We start from the raw sequence: 18,192 nt of genomic DNA, 5'->3' as shown, positions 1-18,192 counted from the left end.
CATTTGAGTCATTTCTTGCTCCCTTTTCGCTCTATAAGTTAATAATTAGAAAAAATAAATCGACTTTCAGAGGTCTGCTTTTAACACCATAGTTTAGTTTGACTTTCTGGGCAATTTCTATATCTGTTTGAGAATGTTCAAATCAAAGCAATATCATTAGATACAGATATATACAATGATCTGCCACACTGGGGTACAAATGGAAACATACTCATGATAAGGGTGGGCATGTTATCAGAAATAAAGAATAAGTGGACTTTAAAACAAAAGTACATTTATCCTTTTATTCCCCCTTCCCGTCACCTAACCTAACGCCCCTCCACAGATGTATACTTACCTCAATCCGACAACCACAGTTCCGCTGTTTACTACCAGCGCCACAAGTCTTCACCATCCTGGCTGCATCAATGCATTATAACCCTAATGACTATTGGGCTGTGTCCTGAAACAATTGAAGATGGTTCCTTAGACGTCTATGAGGTCACAATGTACAGATTTGGCCAGGACAGTGAAGACATGCAACATTGGATGTAAATAAATAGGGGAAACATGGCCACTGGACCAATGAAGGTGTGCATCCGAGGAGAGAATGTAGGCTAGGTCAGGGGAAGGGGGCAGTGGTGTCGCTACAGGGGGGCAATTGCCCCCCCAGGTTATCACTTGCCCCCCCCCCCACCGTGTGCCCCCCCGCTAACAGTGGCAGCAGTCCCGGCGCTAGTGCAAGGCAAGAGAAATGGAATCCCTGTCCCAGCAGATAACTGAGCCCGGGACGGTTATCACACAGTTATCTGCTGGGACAGGGGTTCTCACAGACTGTCAGCGGTTTCTCCTTACAGGCTGTAGCGATCTGTGTCAGTGGGGACAGATTGTCGATCACAGCCTGTAAGGAGAACCCTCCGACAGTCTGTGAGCTCCCCCCCTCCCCCGCAGTCTACTCTCTACCTCTCCGCGGTGTCTGCGATCGTCTTCCTTCCAGCAGCTGACCGCAATAGCCAGCCTGCTATTGGCTCTTTTAAATTGCAGTAGCCAATAACAGGCTGGCTATTGCACCCGCCCACTGCCAGCTGTCAATCAACAGAGGTGGACCTGATAGAAAACTTCAGGTCCCTCCTCTGCTGATTGACAGCAGGCAGTGGGTGGGTGCTGTAGCCAGCCTGTTATTGGCTATTGCAATTTAAAATATCCAGAACTATGTAGAGAGCTCAATGGGAGGAGAGCAACATCCCCCAGCCTGTCACCCCTTTCATGGACTTACTAGGAGTCCTCACATCACCCGACCATTCACACTACTGTTACATGGATGGCAAAAGTGGCAGGCAGGGGCGGGGAGAAGGCGGGGGGAAGAGGCAGAGCGGGACGAGGGCCAAGTAGCTGCACCATGGGCCTCTGGGTTGTACTTGCCACCTGGGCTAAAAGTTGCCAGTCAGCCCCTGCTGTATTCTGCACCTACTGGGCGCTGAGAGCTGATTTAATTGCGGATGGTGTCAGCGGCTGCGGTATTCAGGATTGTGGGCGGCGTTGGACTACATGTCGGAACCGCAAGGCGCAGATACCATCCGCAATTAAATCAGCTCTCGGCGCCCTGCGGTTGCGGCATGCAATGAAAATTATTAGTGCCCCCTCAGATTTGACTGTATCGCAGCGCTGAATACTGAAAAATGGCCTGGCCAGGAAGGGGGTCTAAACACCTGGTCTTGAAGTGGTTAAAGGACACTCTACAATTGTCTTTTTTTTTTAATCCAGTAAAACACTTCTTTTTATCTTTTCCCATTTCACTATTGCTGATCTCCGCTGCCCTCTTTCAGACACTTCCTGTGTACATGCATTTGCCCTTGCATCAGCTGCTTATCACTGTTCACCTGTATACTGATTGTAACAATGGTGAACCATACCTGCGCAATGTGCATTGGCACAGCCGCCTCGTAGTCTCCAGCATGAATGCATGCGACAGGTGACAATACAAATACAAGACCACAACTGGGAGGCAGTTGTCACCCCATAACCACATATGAATGAACAAGGACCTTCATGGCAGGATCACAAGAGATTGTTTTAATGAAAGCTGCAGGTTTTCGAAAGATTACAAAAGATTTTTTAACTCACACTTGGGTTTGGATCCAAACTAGTTTTAGTTTTCATGAATATAATAACCTGACCAGCCAACCAAAGGATGCATAACTACTTTTATTGACAGAAGAGGATATGTTTTTAAGGATTATGCACATGAATGCAGTGAAGTGGTTTTGGAAAATGTAGGTAAAACTGCATCTGCATGGAGGAATTCATACCGCAGCAAAAACTCTGGGTCGATTATAACAGCTGGTGAGCTGCGCCACCTAGGGGTCAAGTTTATACAACGTGCTCTTGGGTGCTAGACACCCCCTGCACAGGAAGCTTTTCATATGTAACAATAAGCCCTCATTCACTCGAGAAGCGGCCGGCCCGCACAGATCCATGCTGCGTGCACGGCCGTATCGGGCCGCTCGCGGGTAGGACAGGTGCTGCGTGTGATTATATGCAGCAGCCTGTCCTTCTCTATGGGAGTACGCAGCCGTACGCCCTACTAAGGTCACCCGACCTGCACGTCAGTACGGGTGCGGGTGGTCCCTGTTCGGACGCAGAAAGGATCCATCCTGTCAGCGTACGAGTATGGACACCCGCACGGACGGGCAGTTCGGGTGAGCGTAGGGCGGCGTACTCCCATAGAGAAGGACAGGCTGCTGCGTGTAATCACACGCAGGACCTGTCCCTCCCAGGAACGGCCCGATACGACCATGCACGAAGCAAGGATCTGTACGGGCCGGCCATTTCTCGTGTGAATGAGGGCTAAAGGTTCAAATGAAAGAGAACCTGTCATCCTAGAAATAAGGGAAATAGCAACATGCTTTATAACCTGCAGGTGACCAGTCTCTCATCCTCTGGCTCCAATACTTAGCGAGTTACTGACCAGGTTTTAAGGATGCAGACAGTGAAGATAGAATGCCTGTCCTGTATATTTATTCCAGGTAAGTAACACACTTAATAAAAGGCCCACTACCGGTATTGTAAAAAGTATTGCATTCTGGTAACTGTATGGGGTGACTAGCTGTAAGCAGAATATTCAGCATACGAATTCATTCATTTTTGCATACATGTATTTATAATTTATTTTTGGACTTGGAGACCAAGATGTCCAACAAATGTGTCAGTTACAGGGTTCGGGGCAAACCATTTAACACTGCGGGGGGTGCTTACAGTGGTCACTTTTTATTCATATGTTTATCCCCCCAAAAAAGTTACTGTAACTGCTTTAAAAAAATGTTGGACTTTAATTACTTTGCTGCTAACTTGAATTGTATTGTGATTGTAATGTCTTCCTTATATTGTAAAGCGCTGAGCAAACTGTTGTAGCTTTATAAATCCTGTATAATAATAACTTAAAGTGACATTAAACCCTCAGATTTTTTAACATAAACCAATACTGTAATGTGCGCCTTACTCTAATCCCTGGTAGTTTCCCTTCTCTTTGCTGCTCTTCCTTTTAAATCCTCATGTCTTCTCATGCTTGGGAAGAACTTCCCTTTGCAGCTCAGGGCCTCTTCCTGTAGTGCTGGCTCAGGTTACAAGCCTATACAAACCTATACACAGACACCATATATCCATTCCTGAGACAAGGCAGTCTGCTGCAAAACAGAAGTTCTGCCCAGCATGAGAGCAGATACGGATTTAAAAGGAAGAGCAGCAAAGAGAAGGGAAACAACCGTGGATTACAGTAAGGCGCACATTACAGTATTGGTTTATGTTAAAAAATCTGAGGGTTTAATGTCACTTTGAAGTCTTTTTAAAGTTACTTGTTCATCTTACTCCTGCCCCGTCTGCAGGGTGACAATGTTGCCATGTGATTTCACTGCAGAATGAACAGCGTTCAATGAAATGCTGTTCATTGTAACTTCGCTGTTCTGTAACTCACAAGATGCCGTATGATGGGCAGACTGTTTGTGTCCTAGGGGAGTTGTAGGAATATTATTTCACAGATATTTGTACCTAAAGCTTCTCTGTAGAGATGTCACCACCCGCGGCAGCTTCTTCACCCTCTTCCGCACCAGGAATCCCCTCCACGCAGCCTGAATGGTGAGGGCGGCGCGGTGCAGTCTCTGTTCAGATAAGATAACTTTCATGTGAGACCACAAAGAAGCAGAAACTGAAAACGTAGTCATATACAGAATAATGGTGGGAGAGGTTCTCTGTATAATGCAGCTGCTCCAATCGCCATAAACCACTAGTAATACTTGTTCATGCTTTTTAGGAAGACAAAAGTGTATTTGAGTTTAAAGCATCAACATTAAAACAGGGTGAATGTCAGGCATTGGGTAATGATTGCAGAATATGATATTTAGATTTTGGAGATTTTTTTTTCTTTTTCTTTTTTTATAGTGGTAATGTGACTGCTTGCTGTGCGCCTCCGTGTCTGCAGGGGTGGAGGGTGGGCCAAGGGCTGCTACCTTGTTCTGGACATTGTACGGGGGGGGCGGTGGTGTTGTTGCTACTTGTCCTGGGCAGAATGTGTCAGAATGGTAGCCTGTAGTCCCACATGTGGAGCGCACAACTGGTGCTGACAACACCTCCACTGCGTTGTAAGGCAGAGGGCGAGCGTTGCCACATTAAAACAGGAAATTCAGGTCTCCCACCAGGATTTCATAGAAAAACAAGTGGAATTGAATAGACTGCAAGAGGAAAAAATTAATTTGTGTGCCAAGCTTACATGGGCTACTTTAAAGATGAACTTGGGGCAGTGATACCAAATATGCACACATATGCTGTGAATTGTAGAGCACCCACTATATGACCATATAGACCTTTAACCCTTTCTTACGACAATTCATTGATAAATGCATAAAAGTCAACTCTTGCAAATACTACATGTAACACTTCATCTATTCATCCAATTAAAATATAGATATACACAGAGACTGAAGAATCCTAGTGACAGTAAGTCACTCGCTGACACACACATATAGTGCTTATGTAGTGGGTGATAATTGGGCCAATAACATTGACATAACTTCTGTTTGCAATTGTATTCGAATCATGTGTTGTTGATTACCTATAAACCTGATGCAGCATGGGGACACCCAAAACTGTTGTTTCTATGCGGTCTGTGTTTGTATGCACTCATGTACCAAAAAATAACACTTAATAAGAATGAAGGAGGAACTGTGGCGACTGTTTGGATAAAAAAAAAAAAAAATTATATATTTTGTTCTCCAATGCAAGGTAGTTATATTTGTTTAGTAAAAATCAGACATTGACAAGGTGTCACCCTACACGTGTTTTACAGATGGTACAGTCAGTGAAGTCCTTTCTATATTTTTCCATATGACGGATCTAGTCCATTACCTGCATCTCCTGCTGCTGGTAAGAGGTAGAGTAAAGCAGATCCAGGAGTCGGCTGAGCTCTCGGCCAAAACCTTTTCCAGTCCATTGCTTGCTCAGCAGAGATCGCAGCCCTGAGCAGAGTTAAAACGGACACTTATTAGATCGGTCAATTCCATGAGAAACTTGAATGTCCACTACAGTGTCGTCTTAAATTGTATATTCCAGAATTCACCAGACTTAAACTCACTGTAGGGATCCACCGATACCAAGTACTGTACTCGATACAAGAACAAGTACAGATACTTTTCGAGCTCCAAGTCTAGACTACAGAAAAATTATTTTTGCCAGCTGTCATGTGTAAGAAGCACACGGAGCTCCCGGGATTTGTACATCTCTGTTATAATGTACGATTTTGGTTTTATAAATATATATAAGGGATGCACCGATACCAGTTTTGCAAGTACAAGTACCGATACTTGCCCAAGTACTTACAGATACGAGTACTGACACATTTTTGTTTAGTATCATGTGACAGTTTTTCTAAAACAATACAGACTAATGACCGTAGGAGAGTGGTGGAGCGCCAGAGCCCGGTCCCAGCTGCAACTCTGGTAGTTCTCATGAAAATGCCAAGTATGGGCACTGGTACCTGAAAAGTATCGGTGCATCCCTAAAACTCAGGAATAAGGATCCTTATTTTCAGGCACGTGACTGCAATTTTCAAATCCTGTTGGCTCTCAACTGAAAAGAACAGTCACTGAAAGAAAAGGATCCTTAGGCCCCATTCACACGTAACGCATTTTTGCCGTGCGATATCGCGAGAAGTCGCCGGCCAATGATATTCAACAGAGCTGTCTTAGCTCCGTGCCGCGTGTCGCGGGTCGCTTCTACAGGACCCTTTTTTCTAGGGATTTTGCGCGATTTTGCTTTTTTCTAATGGAGCCCGACGGAGAAGGTCGCGCTACCGTCACTGGATCGTCTCTGGAACGTCGCCCCGAAAGTCGCGCTATCCCGGCCGCTGCAAAAGGTTTGTCGCTACGTGTGAATGGGGCCTAATGCTGATGCGTTAGCCTATATACCGTGTTTCCCCGAAAAGAAGACACTGTCTTATTTTTTTTTTTTCCATGAAAAAAAACACTAGGTCTTATTTTCGGGGGATGTCTTACCTGGCCGCAGCTGTTGAGCTCTCCGCTCCGATGCAAACAGGTGTGCGGGCGGGGGGCGTTTTGTGTGGGCGGGCAGGTAGGGAGCTGCGGCCGCTCTTAACATGTAAAAATCAATTACATGTGAAGCTACCCCGGAAGTAAGATCTAGCGCTATCTTCAGGGATTTCTGTAATATAAGACCTACCACCGAACTAGGTCTTATTTTCGGGGTAGGTCTTATATTACAGAAATCCCTGAAGATAGCGCTAGGTCTTACTTTCGGGGAAACACGGTATATTACAGTACCAACAGGATTACATTAATATTAAACAATAACCTTCTCCCCCCCTTGCATTCAATACAGTTTACAGAAAACTAGTATCAAATATGTATGTGACATATGAAGTATGTTATATGACATTATAAGTAATATGTAAGCAGCAATTGTTTTAAATGTACACTACGTGAATGAGAACAGAACAAATATAAATAAGGTGTTATCCCAATTTGGCTGCAAAAGTGGAAATACGCTTTCTGACTATATTGTGTCTGCTGTATTATAACAGTTGCAAGGTCTGCTGTAGATGTAGTAACAACTGACTGCCAGACATGCTGTAACAGCTGAAGAACTACAACATTTCAGCTTTATTAGGGTTTTCCTCTGCAGTAAAATGCTGACAGCGCTCCCACTCTCCACTCTGCACTGCAACAGTTACAAACAGATCAGACGCGGTTTTGTTTCATCCTCCCACTACAGAAACATCCAGACCAGAGTACTTAACTGCAGGTGCTGAGTGCACAGATTTTCACTGCAGCGTTTCGAGTTCCTAATAAATGTTTTAAACATTGTACAGTGTACGACTGCAGAACTCTGGCAGGAAGGGGGATCTGTGTCTTGGATGCATCATTTCAGAGGCAGATTTCTCCTTATTAATAAAATGCCAACCTTTTTGCCACACCAAAAACAATCTTTTTTTTAAATGGGTGCCACACATGAAACTTTTTATACACACACACATACCGTGTTTCCCCGAAAGTAAGACCTACCCCAAAAAATGTAGAAAAAAAATATAGAAGACACTGTCTTATTTTCGGGGAAACACGGTATATACATACATACATAGACACATACACTATACGCACAGTATGGACACCTGACCATTACACCTACCTATATGATCAAATTCAGGTGTCTCCAGAGATGGGTAACGACACTGTATTCAACTGTGCTCTTCCAACCTTGTGATAACAATTTGCTGAAGACCCTTTTCTGTTCCACCATGACTGTCCCCTGTGTACAAAGCCAGCTCCGTAAACACATGGTTTGGCCAGCGTGGTGTGGAGGAACTTGAGTGTCCTGTACAGAGCCCTGACCTCAACCCTACTGAACACATTTGGCATGAAAGGTAAGCTGACTGCGAGCCAGGTCTTCTCTTCCAACATCCCAGACGAGTGGAGGCTGTTATAGCCACAAAGGGGCCAGCTCCATATTAATGGCAGTGGTTTTGGAATGGGATACCCAACAAGCTCATATAGGTATGATAGTCAGGTGTCAACAGACCTTTGGCTGTATGTTCTATTTCTGCACCCTGACAAAAGGCAATATTTTTTAGAATGATATAAAAAAATATTCTATTAAAGAAATGTTCTTTGTTGTGAGAAAATACAGATTGATTGATTGATTGTTTTTAGAAAGTATCTAAAGCTGGAATAAATTCTGGTGAAGTACCTTTATACCGAGTGCCCACCAATCGTACAATATCCGGACTGGACTCCAGTATGAGGAGTAACGAACGGGTAGCAGCGTTCCCAATGACGGGATTGGACGAAGCTGACAGCTTGTAAACAAGTTCATCCAATATGGGGTGCAACGTGTCCTCTGGGACCTGACTTGGAAGAACGCTGCAAAACACAAAAATGGGGGTTGGTGTGGATTTTTCCAGAAACGGCAGTGGTGCAGAACCCAAGCAGTGGATACCCGATTTCAACAGGATTGTTTCGGGTGTGTAGGGGGGATAAGGGATGTGGTGGGGATCATGTTTTGTCCAGAGATGGTCATTAGGCTAGGTTCACACTGTTGAACTAGGATAGCTCACGTGCAGGCAGCCCAGTCCTACGAATGGGTTGCCTATTGCAACACTAAAGGCTCACCACAAGATATGGAAGTGCGCAATCAGTGGGTTGGAGAGCCATTAATAATGAATAGCAACACGGCACACTAACATAACGTATATTTTTGCACTTTTCTGTAACAATCTTGTGGCACAAAGATGTGAACAAAGCCTCAGATTACCTTTTTGGTTGCATTAATCAACCGCAGATGTTAGGTTTGTTTGTTTAAGTGAGCTTCAAAAATGAATCCATTGCTGTACACTGAGTGGCCAGATTATTACATACACTGAGTGGCCAATCAACAGAGCAGTGTCAGATTCCTCGCATCACCTTTCACCATCTCGTGGAGTCATCTCGTGGCCCAATGAAGTACTGATGGGGTGGTCATAATAATCTGGCCACTCAGTGTACAACGCAGTCAGCGATGAGGAAAGAGTGGCTGAACTGACCTTAGTCTACCTTGAGATGAGACGATTAAGGGGACATATGGCCACACTGCAGAAGTACATAAATGGTCTATGTAGTGAAAAATTGGTCCAAAATTATTGACATTAGGGTCACTGCAAAGGACAAAGAGGGATGCTTTGTGCCTGGGGCAAAAGAGGCTTATAACCTTGGAAAACCCAAATGCATCATCACAGTAAGAGATGTAAAAACGTGGAGTAGTCTTCTACAGGAGAAAGTTCTAGACAACTCTAACAATTGTTTAAAAAAAAAAAAAAAAGAAGAAGAGCTGGGTGGGTTTCTAAATTTTTTTAAAATATAACACGTTACTAATATTAAAAAATAACAGTGTAGATCAGAGGTGGGCAACTCCAGCCCTCCAGTTGTGCTTTAACTCCAAATCCCAATATGCCTCTGGGAGTCATGCCTGTGACTGTGAGTGTCGCAGGGAGTATAATCGCCTTTGGAGATCATGGAAAAAAAAGTTCCCATTGGGAATAAATTGGACTTTATGAGGGTTATTTGCCCTTTTCAGGAACAACTGAGGGTGCAGAGGATACCAAGTGTTTTATTTGATTATTTTTTCTTTACATGGATCTTTTTTTAAACTGATACAAACTCCCCAGCACACCAATTACTGCATTTCACATATTTATTGTGAAGATGGCGTTACATAAGTCATAAGAAACCAACGTTACGGGGCTGCACGGGGTCCCTTCCATAAGGTAATATAGTGATCGTCACTATGTCAACATGAGGCCCCGAAATATTGGTTTCTTATGACTTACATGTCGCTGTCTTCACAATAAGGCCTCATTCACACAAGAATCAGCCGGCGCGTACAGCTGCGTGCTGTGTGCACGGCCGCATCGGGCAGCTCCCGGGAAGGACGGGTGCTGTGTGTGATTAGTACGCAGCCCCTGTCCTTCTCTATGGGAATACGCGGCCGTACGCTGCCCTACGCTCACCCGCCCTGCACGTCTGTGCTGGTTCGGGTGTCTGTACTCGTACGCTGACAGGATGGATCCTGTCTCCGTCCGACCCGGACACCCGCAACCGTACAGACCTGCACTTGAGGTGAGCGTAGGGCGGCGTACGGCCGCTTATTCTGATAGAGAAGGACAGGGGCTGCGTACTAATCACATGTAGCACCTGTCCTTCTTGGGAGCTTCCCGATACAGCCGTGCACACAGCACGGAGCTGTATGTGCCGGCCGATTCTCGTGTGAATGAGGCCTAAATATGTAAAACACATTTATGCTACATTAGGACACTGAGGTAACTGCTACCTGTTTGCTCTCAAAATATTCTGTAGAACCGACATCACAGAGGTTCCTGTCTCCACGTCATCTGTCATCAGCAACTGCAAGAAGTGTTCCTGTCTGAAAACTGAAATGATAACAGGAAACAGTAACTCTGGGTAATCCTTTGTTACTACGACAGTCAGACAGGAGTATTTCATATGGTTTACCATTTTCTGTCAGCTGCACGTGCCCGCTAAACAGCCAGCATAGCGAATCCATCACCTGCCTGAAACAACGGAACAGTCCTGTCCTCTCTTCATCCTATAAAACGATGAATGGAAATTGGTATAAATAACATTATAGACATAGAGTCATGGGAGCAACCGAGCTGCCAGCGGTTCATACTATCACAGTGTATAGGACGTGAGGATGCCGAAGGACATATCATTGTCGCAGAACAGGAAGAGACCTCCTGCAGGGAGTGCTGTCATAGCTCAGAGGATTGGGAGAGTAGACTTTCATTTTTTCCCCTAGACCAAAACGAGAACCTAACCCTTGCAGTGCACTGCAAGGGTTAACAATAATCTACTTTAAACCATCGCTCACTCACTTCTCGATCATCTCCCTGCAGAGAGCCGTGACAGTCACTCACGGCTCCCTGCAGGGATTCCCTCCCTCCCCTCTCCGATCCTCCAGCGCTGACTGGCGGAACGGACAGGGGAGGGGGCGGGCACAGCTGACTATGCCTCCAGATAGGCAGAGCCCGCTGTCACTCACACAGCTGGGTGGATCTCGACAGCATTGTCGGGATCCGTCCCAGGTGTGGCGGTCTCAGTATACCACGAGCTGCAGCTCCCTATATACCGAGCTTTGGGTCACGGGAGGACGCTAGTTTATGTCCTCCCGGGACCCTTAGGAGAACTATGGGGAAAAACACATACCCCATAGTTCTCCTTTAATACAATCATATTATCAGAATTTAAGAATGTTAGGGCTCCTTGTTTGTAGAGAATTTCCTGCTAATCAGATACATTGAGCAGCGTTTTAAGTTTTGCTCTGCCATAAAAATGGAATAAGCACCTTGACGCAGCGGACGTATCTCGCCTGAATCCGTCTTCCCAGCACCAGCATGTTTAGGATGGCAGAGGGCAGGATCTTAGAGCGGAACTCTTCTGCGTCATTCTTGGGATTCAGTCCTACACAGCAGGAACTGGGTGAAGACACAAATGTACTATTACCATTCTTTCAATGCATGACATAATAACTGGGGTCGGGGTGACATGGAACGCGAGTCATATCCTGTGCATGAGGAGGGCAAAAATAGATAGATTCAATGTAAGAAATTCTATATATAAATTCAGAAGTACGGCTCCAGCTTCCAATGCGCCATTGACATCGGCACAGCAGCTCTGCAAACACATTCAATTGTAGAAAGCCCATTGAGAGGCCCCGTCACAGAGTATCATTAGCAGAACTTTACTGAAGAACGCATTTCATTCTGACACGTGGAACTCTACCTTAGGATATCAGCTAGGCTTGCAGCCGTCGTCCAGCCTCCTTTCACCCGACTGTAGTCCTGTTTCTGAACCAGCACGCAATATTGGATGAGGCCATAGTTATACAGGTCCTCTTTAATTCTCTGCAGTTCTTTGCTTCCAGCGGGTGCACTTTTTAAAATCTCTGCAGACACAATGAATAACCATTAAAGAAAACCACCATTTTAAAACCCCGTTTTCCAGTACCCGCCCCCCCCACCCTTCAGCCTATAGTTTCTACAATTAAAGAAGAACTCCAGGGAAATTATTAATAACCCTTTCAGTGGGGCTACCCCCACTCTCATTTGCTCGTTTTGGTCTAGGGAGGAAAATACCATTAGGCCTTGGTCACACCTGGGCGCTGTACAGTGTGTTCCTACGCGCTGTAAAACGCTCAACATGTGAAAACCAATAATTGCCTATGGGCATGGTTCCCACCTGGGCGTTTTACAGTGCGTAGGAACGCGCTGTAAAACGCCCTACGGCCAAAGAAGTACAGGAGCTTCTTTGGGGTGTATTTGCCGCGCGTATCCATTGGGATACAGCCGGATAGCCCTCGGAAATACGCGTTTGTCGCGCGTTTCTTTTACCGCAAATCGCGGTAAAAACGCGCATATTCCGTATGCCCAGGTGTGAACCCAGCCTAATACTTACCTGATCCTCTGAGCCAGCTGGCTCTTAGACGGGTCCCTGAAGCCCCTCTCCCCCTCCACTGCAGCAGTCTAAGGTCCCGTAAAACATTACCTCCTGTACAGTGTATCGAATGTGAGGATACCGGGGGACATTCCATCGCTGGAGTGGAGGAAGAGACAGGCTGGGGGGTAACACTGTCACAGCCATACAGCTCCGAGATCGGATGAGTATAACCTTGTTGCTCCCTAGACCAAAACAGCTAACCTCGCACTGCAAGGGTAAATAATAATTTTCCCTGGAGTTCTGCTTTAATATACTGTATAATACGGCTCTTATTCTTTCCATTATAAGGGGTCACAAGCGGTGTTGTCACGGTCCTGTCACAAATGTTTCAGTCTGATAATAAGGGGTCCATTTATAAAGCTGGCATATGTTACAAAAAGAAAATACGCCTCTCACATTTATGAAGCACAATGGGATGATTTACAACTATGGATTGGGCTCCACTGACGCAATTGGAGCACAATGAAATGAAAAAAAAAAAAACACTTGGTGGAAAGGCCAGTCATGTGACCTGTCTAAGTCATGTGACCAGCCCCTTCTAGCTTTCTCTGCAGTGTCAAGACAAGAACCATAGGCTAGTGGTCTGTACCTTTTCATTTTGAACTGTTATTAGCTTGTATGTTGTTATGTACACACAGGTACACTTTGGACCTATTTTAGTTTCAAAAGAAATACAAAATTTGAGTTTTAATCATTATGTCCATGAGTGCACCTTAAAAAAACCCAAAAAAGCCTTTCTACTCTATTGTTCCATCTCTGCAGTGTTAGGCTGGGCACACACCTTACAACCATCGCAAGACTTTTGTCTTGCGATGGTTGTAAGGTACTTAAAAAAACGTACGATCTGCCTATCTTGGACAGGCAGATCGTACTTGCGATGATCGCAAGCCGCGCCCCCCTGAGGTGCGGGCTTCCGATGACCGCAATGCCGAACGGGCAGTGTGCGCTTGCGCACAGCGGTCCGCCCGGCTTTTATCTTACGAACATGCTACACACCCGCCGAACATCGTACGATGCTCGGCGGGTTTTCGAACATGTTGGTAAGTTAAAAGTCGTGCGACCTTACAGTAGTAGAGATCGCACGGCTTCCACACACCTTACCATAATCGTACGATGGCGGGATTTCGATGTACGATGTGGGCACCCTTAAGCGGAGCACAGAAAGCTCCCCATGTGTCCTGCATTCAATGGGCCAGAACATCCAGTCAGCGGTGCGGAATAACTTTGCAGTGTATAGCGCAGAGCGATATCCGCTATATAATGTGGTGCGCAGCAGCATGTGGCTTCATGCGTTGAGGTTTGCTTTGCGTTAAGCATTCCAAACAAATGGGTTGCCAACGCACCTCAATGCATGAAAAAATACTGTAGGCTGAGAATATATTTTTTTCAGCACGGGTCAATGCAAAGTACAGAGCTGGCATTACATTTAGAAGCAGAAACGAGCCGCCGCAGGCCCCCCAGGAGCAGAGCATACTTGCACATTATGGCAAACTTACCTCTCAGCTTGCCCTCCTCCAGCGACGCAATGTCCTGCCCTGTTGCTGGAGTTACACTGGCCTGGCATTCAGCAGAGCCCTTGGCATCTTACAGATGCATGGAGTGTACAATTTTGTTTTAAATAAAATATGCTGGCAGACAGATCAATAAGTCATTTGCTAGCAGGCAGAGTATGTACTTTTAAAGATTTAGTTAACTTTTCTACCATATCTGTAAAAAATAAGTCAAGGTAACTGGACTTGCTGTATTTTTTCTTGAAGACGTTTCACTAGTCATCCGACCAGCTTTCTCAATTCAGAATGACTTGTGCAAACATTCTCTGGGAATAAATATGGTGAATGCTGCTCCAGTCCACATAATCTGTTTCACCCATATTCAGGATGTAACATTAAATATGGTGACACTGCAAACCCTCCGCCCCCATCATGAATCTGCCTCTGGGAGTCATGCCTGTGGTGGTGAGAGTCTTACAATGCCTTATGGGCCAGCATTTGCCTCCCCTGCTCTACACTGGACACAGGGAGACACTCCATTCATGCAATTTCGATAGTGCTATTGATATGATGCAATATTATTGTTGAGACTTTATTCAATGCTCCCTTTTATATGGCTCGCACCTTCAAAAACTTACCCTTGCAGTGGGGCTACCATCACACTGCAAGGCTTAGGTTATCATTTTGTCTGGGGGGGGGGGCTCAGATGATCCTCGGTCCCAGGGTAGTCAGCAGCCCCTTCTCCCCGGGGCTCGGCAGTGTAAGGACCACTGATGTCATCACATCTTATGCAGATCCATTGACTTACATTCTATAACCAGAGCGGAAAAGGAGAGAGGCGAGCACTGACCACTGCGGGCCCGGAGGTCTAGGTGAGTATATCTGCTTTGAGTCCCCTAGACAAAATGAGCAGGCGGGTACAGCTGGCTCTGCCTGTAGATAGGCAGAGCCATCTGTCACTCACGCAGCTGGGCGGATCCAGACAGAATTGTCGGGATCCGTTCCAGCTGCGGCGTCTCAGTATACCGCGAGCTGTAGCTCCCTATATACTGAACTTTGGATGACGGGAGGATGCTAGTTTGTGTCCTCCCGTTACCCTTAGGAGAACTATGGGGAAAAGCACTAACCCCATAGTTCTCCTTTAAGGCCTCATTCACGCGAGAAAAAGCGAGCACGTACAGCTCCGTGCTGTGTGCATGGCGGTATCGGGCAGCTCCCGGGAAGGACAGCTGCTGCGTGTGATTAGTACGCAACCCCTCTCCTTCTCTATGGGATTACGTGGCCGTGTACGCCCTCACCTCAAGTGCAGGTCCGTGTGGGTGTCCGTACTCGTACGTTGACAGAATGGATGCTGTCTGCATCTGAGCCGGGACACCTGCACCTGTATGGACGTGCACTTGGAGTGAGGGTAGGGGGGGTGTATGGCCACGTACTCCCATAGAGAAGGACGGGGGCTGCGTACTAATCACACGCACAGCACTTGTCCTTCCCGGGAGCTGCCCGATACGGCCGTGCACGCAGCATGTAGCTGTACGTGCCGGCTTTTTCTCGTGTGAATGAGGCCTAAATACAAGTCAACAATTATGAGTGAAATATTTATCCTGACAGGTTCCCTTTATGTAAAACCATCAGGAGCCTTCCGGGAAAGCTGGGAGATGATGACTTACCCTTTAATTTCAGCAGCAGGACTGGCACTGAACAGCTGCTGCTTTCGGTCAGTTCGGACGCCAGCTCCAGCACCCGGGAATCCACCGGCTTTGCCGTCATCTCGCTCATGTCTCTTCTGTGGGACAAAAACAATGCAGGGGGGGTAAGAGTCTGTTTTGAAATAGATTCTGTTCCGAGTACGTACGCAATGATGGCGAAACCGAGCCAACGGGTCAGCCACGCAGACAAATCAAATCCACACCGCTACCAAAAAACAACATCTGGACTCGGGATTCATAACAGAGGAAAAGTAAGAATATTCTTTCCAGATGCCTTTAAAACAAGAAGCCCTGGGGGCTTTATTTGCCTGTAACTGACAGCAACCAGAGACTTCTATTGCCTGTAACCCATAGCAACCACAGACCTCTATTGCCTGTAACCCATAGCAACCACAGACCTCTATTGCCTGTAACCCATAGCAACCACAGACCTCTATTGCCTTTAACTCATAGCAACCAGAGACTTCTATTGCCTGTAACTTATAGCAACCAGAGACCTCTATTGCCTGCAACCCATAGCAAACAGAGACTGTAATTTCCTGCAACCCATATTAACCAGGGATCGCTATTGTCTGTAACCCATACCAACCAGAGATCACCTTCATCGTGAAGCATAACCCTTCATTTATTGTAACCCATAACCCATTTTTCCACGACCCCCTTAGAACCTAAACCCTCTTTGTTGCCTAAAGCAGCCAATCAAATGCCTCCATTTTCCTGTTACCCAAATAAATGTATTTAGGCCACAGCAGTGTTGTAACCCATAGCATCCACAACTGCATCTCCTCCCGAGCTACCTCTGCGTCCCTCCTCAGTCCCCTCACCATAAAAGTCCCTTTCCTGGCCCCTTGAATGCCACCGGCCTGCTAGAGCTCCTCGTCTCCTAGCAACGGATAACAACTCCAGCCCGGCTTCCCTGCCAGCCCAGGCCGCAATCGCACTGCATTTCGGGAGAACAGGCTGAATCACCACTATTGGTAATAACTTTTCGGACACTAGAGGTTAATTTACTTATATTGACTTGTCTCCTTTCTGGACCGCCATTATGGTGATGTCTCCGCTTAAGTTATACAGCACTGGTATTCGACAAGATGGCCGCCACGGTGGACAGTAATAAAGACATATTATTAGTATATATAGGCTGTGGATCCTCTAGGAATAGAAATCTTTTACTCAGCTTTTCCAGCAACAGGTAAAGAGGGCGGAATTAAGTGGTGACGTAGTATCCAAGTAGCGAATCATGGCAGTCCGATCTTCCCAGGCACCAATAGCTACCCGCCGTACTCCCGGGCCCCGCCTCCTAGTGTTTGGCGTGTGGTGTCGCTGGCTGGCAGAGGCAGATGGTTGGAGCCGGGGCCCGCAGGGATGAATGGTGCGGCCTGTTCTATGTTTGACAGCAAGGAGCGAGTGCTGAAACTCGGGGAGAGCTTCGAGAAGCAACCGCGGGCCGGATTCCACACCATACGATGTAAGGAGGGGGGCAGAGAGCGGCCTGCGGTGGGGAAGGGTTGGATTAGTGTGCGGTAACCCATAGCAACCGACCTCGTCGGATCACCTCAGACTGCCCATAGAGGGGTACATCTGCCAAAAATCTGCCCTGCCAGAGATATCTATAACTTTTCCAGCTGCTACGAAAGGATCTTTTTTTTTGGGGGGGGCGAGGTGAAAAACTAAGTGTCGCCATCTACTGACGAGCACCTCATTACATGCTAATGGTCGTTATGGATACACGGAAAAATTATCACAACCGATCACCAGACCAGGAATGGGGGGGGGGGGCAGATATTGCCCAATGGGAACACCTGTCTTGGTGACAACTGTCTAAGAGGAGAAATCCCCCCCACTTTGTGGATATCCCCTCACTCACTTCCTGTTTTGTTTTCATGACAGGAAGTGAGAGGAAATCTCTCCAATGTGAAGGAAGTCAGCTGTCACCAGAACAAGTGTCCCCATTTGTCTGGTGAAAACCAAGAGGGGATTTTCCCTCACTGTGGAGAGATTTACTCTCACTTCCTGTTCTGTTTTCACAAAAAGAAGCTGGAGGAAATCTATCCAACGTGCAGGAAACCCCCTCGTAGACAGGTGTCCCCATTGGATGACTTTCCCTCTTTTCCTGGTCCGGTAACACATTTGGATTTCCCATCATTCTCTGTGACAGCTGTCATCTGCACCAACACGATCCCTTAGAGGGGAGCCTGGAGTTTCACCTTTGCTCTTCGGCGCTGCCTAGTGGCTGTAATGCCGTGCGAATGGCCATCAGATGAATAGGCCCCTTAAAGTGATAGTCCACCTCTTAAAATAAAAATACAACAACGTTGTTCTGACGATTAATGCGCATTTACACACATCAGCCTGCAGAGTATTTCCTCTGTGATCAGTGTGCAGCCCCCCCCCCCCCCCCCCCCCGGCCTTTTTGTTGGGCGGGGGGGGGGGGGGGTGTCCCTCCTAACATTCCTACCAGACCTC

At 46.5% G+C, this 18,192-nt stretch overlaps 1 protein-coding gene across 1 annotated transcript in view; it reads right to left on the bottom strand.

Moving 5' to 3' along the window:
* The window catches only part of IQCB1 (IQ motif containing B1), a 25,752-nt gene extending 9,058 nt beyond the window's left edge, over positions 1–16,694 (bottom strand). Inside the window, exons 1-10 of the mRNA XM_018558086.1 lie at positions 16,551–16,694; positions 15,688–15,803; positions 11,817–11,979; positions 11,380–11,509; positions 10,527–10,620; positions 10,345–10,444; positions 8,230–8,402; positions 5,377–5,486; positions 4,024–4,133; positions 3–31 (exon numbers count right to left, since the gene is read on the bottom strand). Of these exons, the coding sequence (XP_018413588.1) occupies positions 3–31; positions 4,024–4,133; positions 5,377–5,486; positions 8,230–8,402; positions 10,345–10,444; positions 10,527–10,620; positions 11,380–11,509; positions 11,817–11,979; positions 15,688–15,796 (1,018 nt within the window). The 5' untranslated portion in view covers positions 15,797–15,803; positions 16,551–16,694. The remainder of the gene's footprint in view (positions 1–2; positions 32–4,023; positions 4,134–5,376; positions 5,487–8,229; positions 8,403–10,344; positions 10,445–10,526; positions 10,621–11,379; positions 11,510–11,816; positions 11,980–15,687; positions 15,804–16,550) is intronic.
* Between the last annotated feature and the right edge of the window lie 1,498 nt (positions 16,695–18,192).

This window comes from Nanorana parkeri, unplaced genomic scaffold (assembly GCF_000935625.1).
Source record: "Nanorana parkeri isolate BGI_ZX_2015 unplaced genomic scaffold, ASM93562v1 scaffold320, whole genome shotgun sequence".
Lineage (NCBI taxonomy): Eukaryota > Metazoa > Chordata > Amphibia > Anura > Dicroglossidae > Nanorana > Nanorana parkeri.
This window is presented reverse-complemented; position numbering and strand designations above follow the sequence as displayed.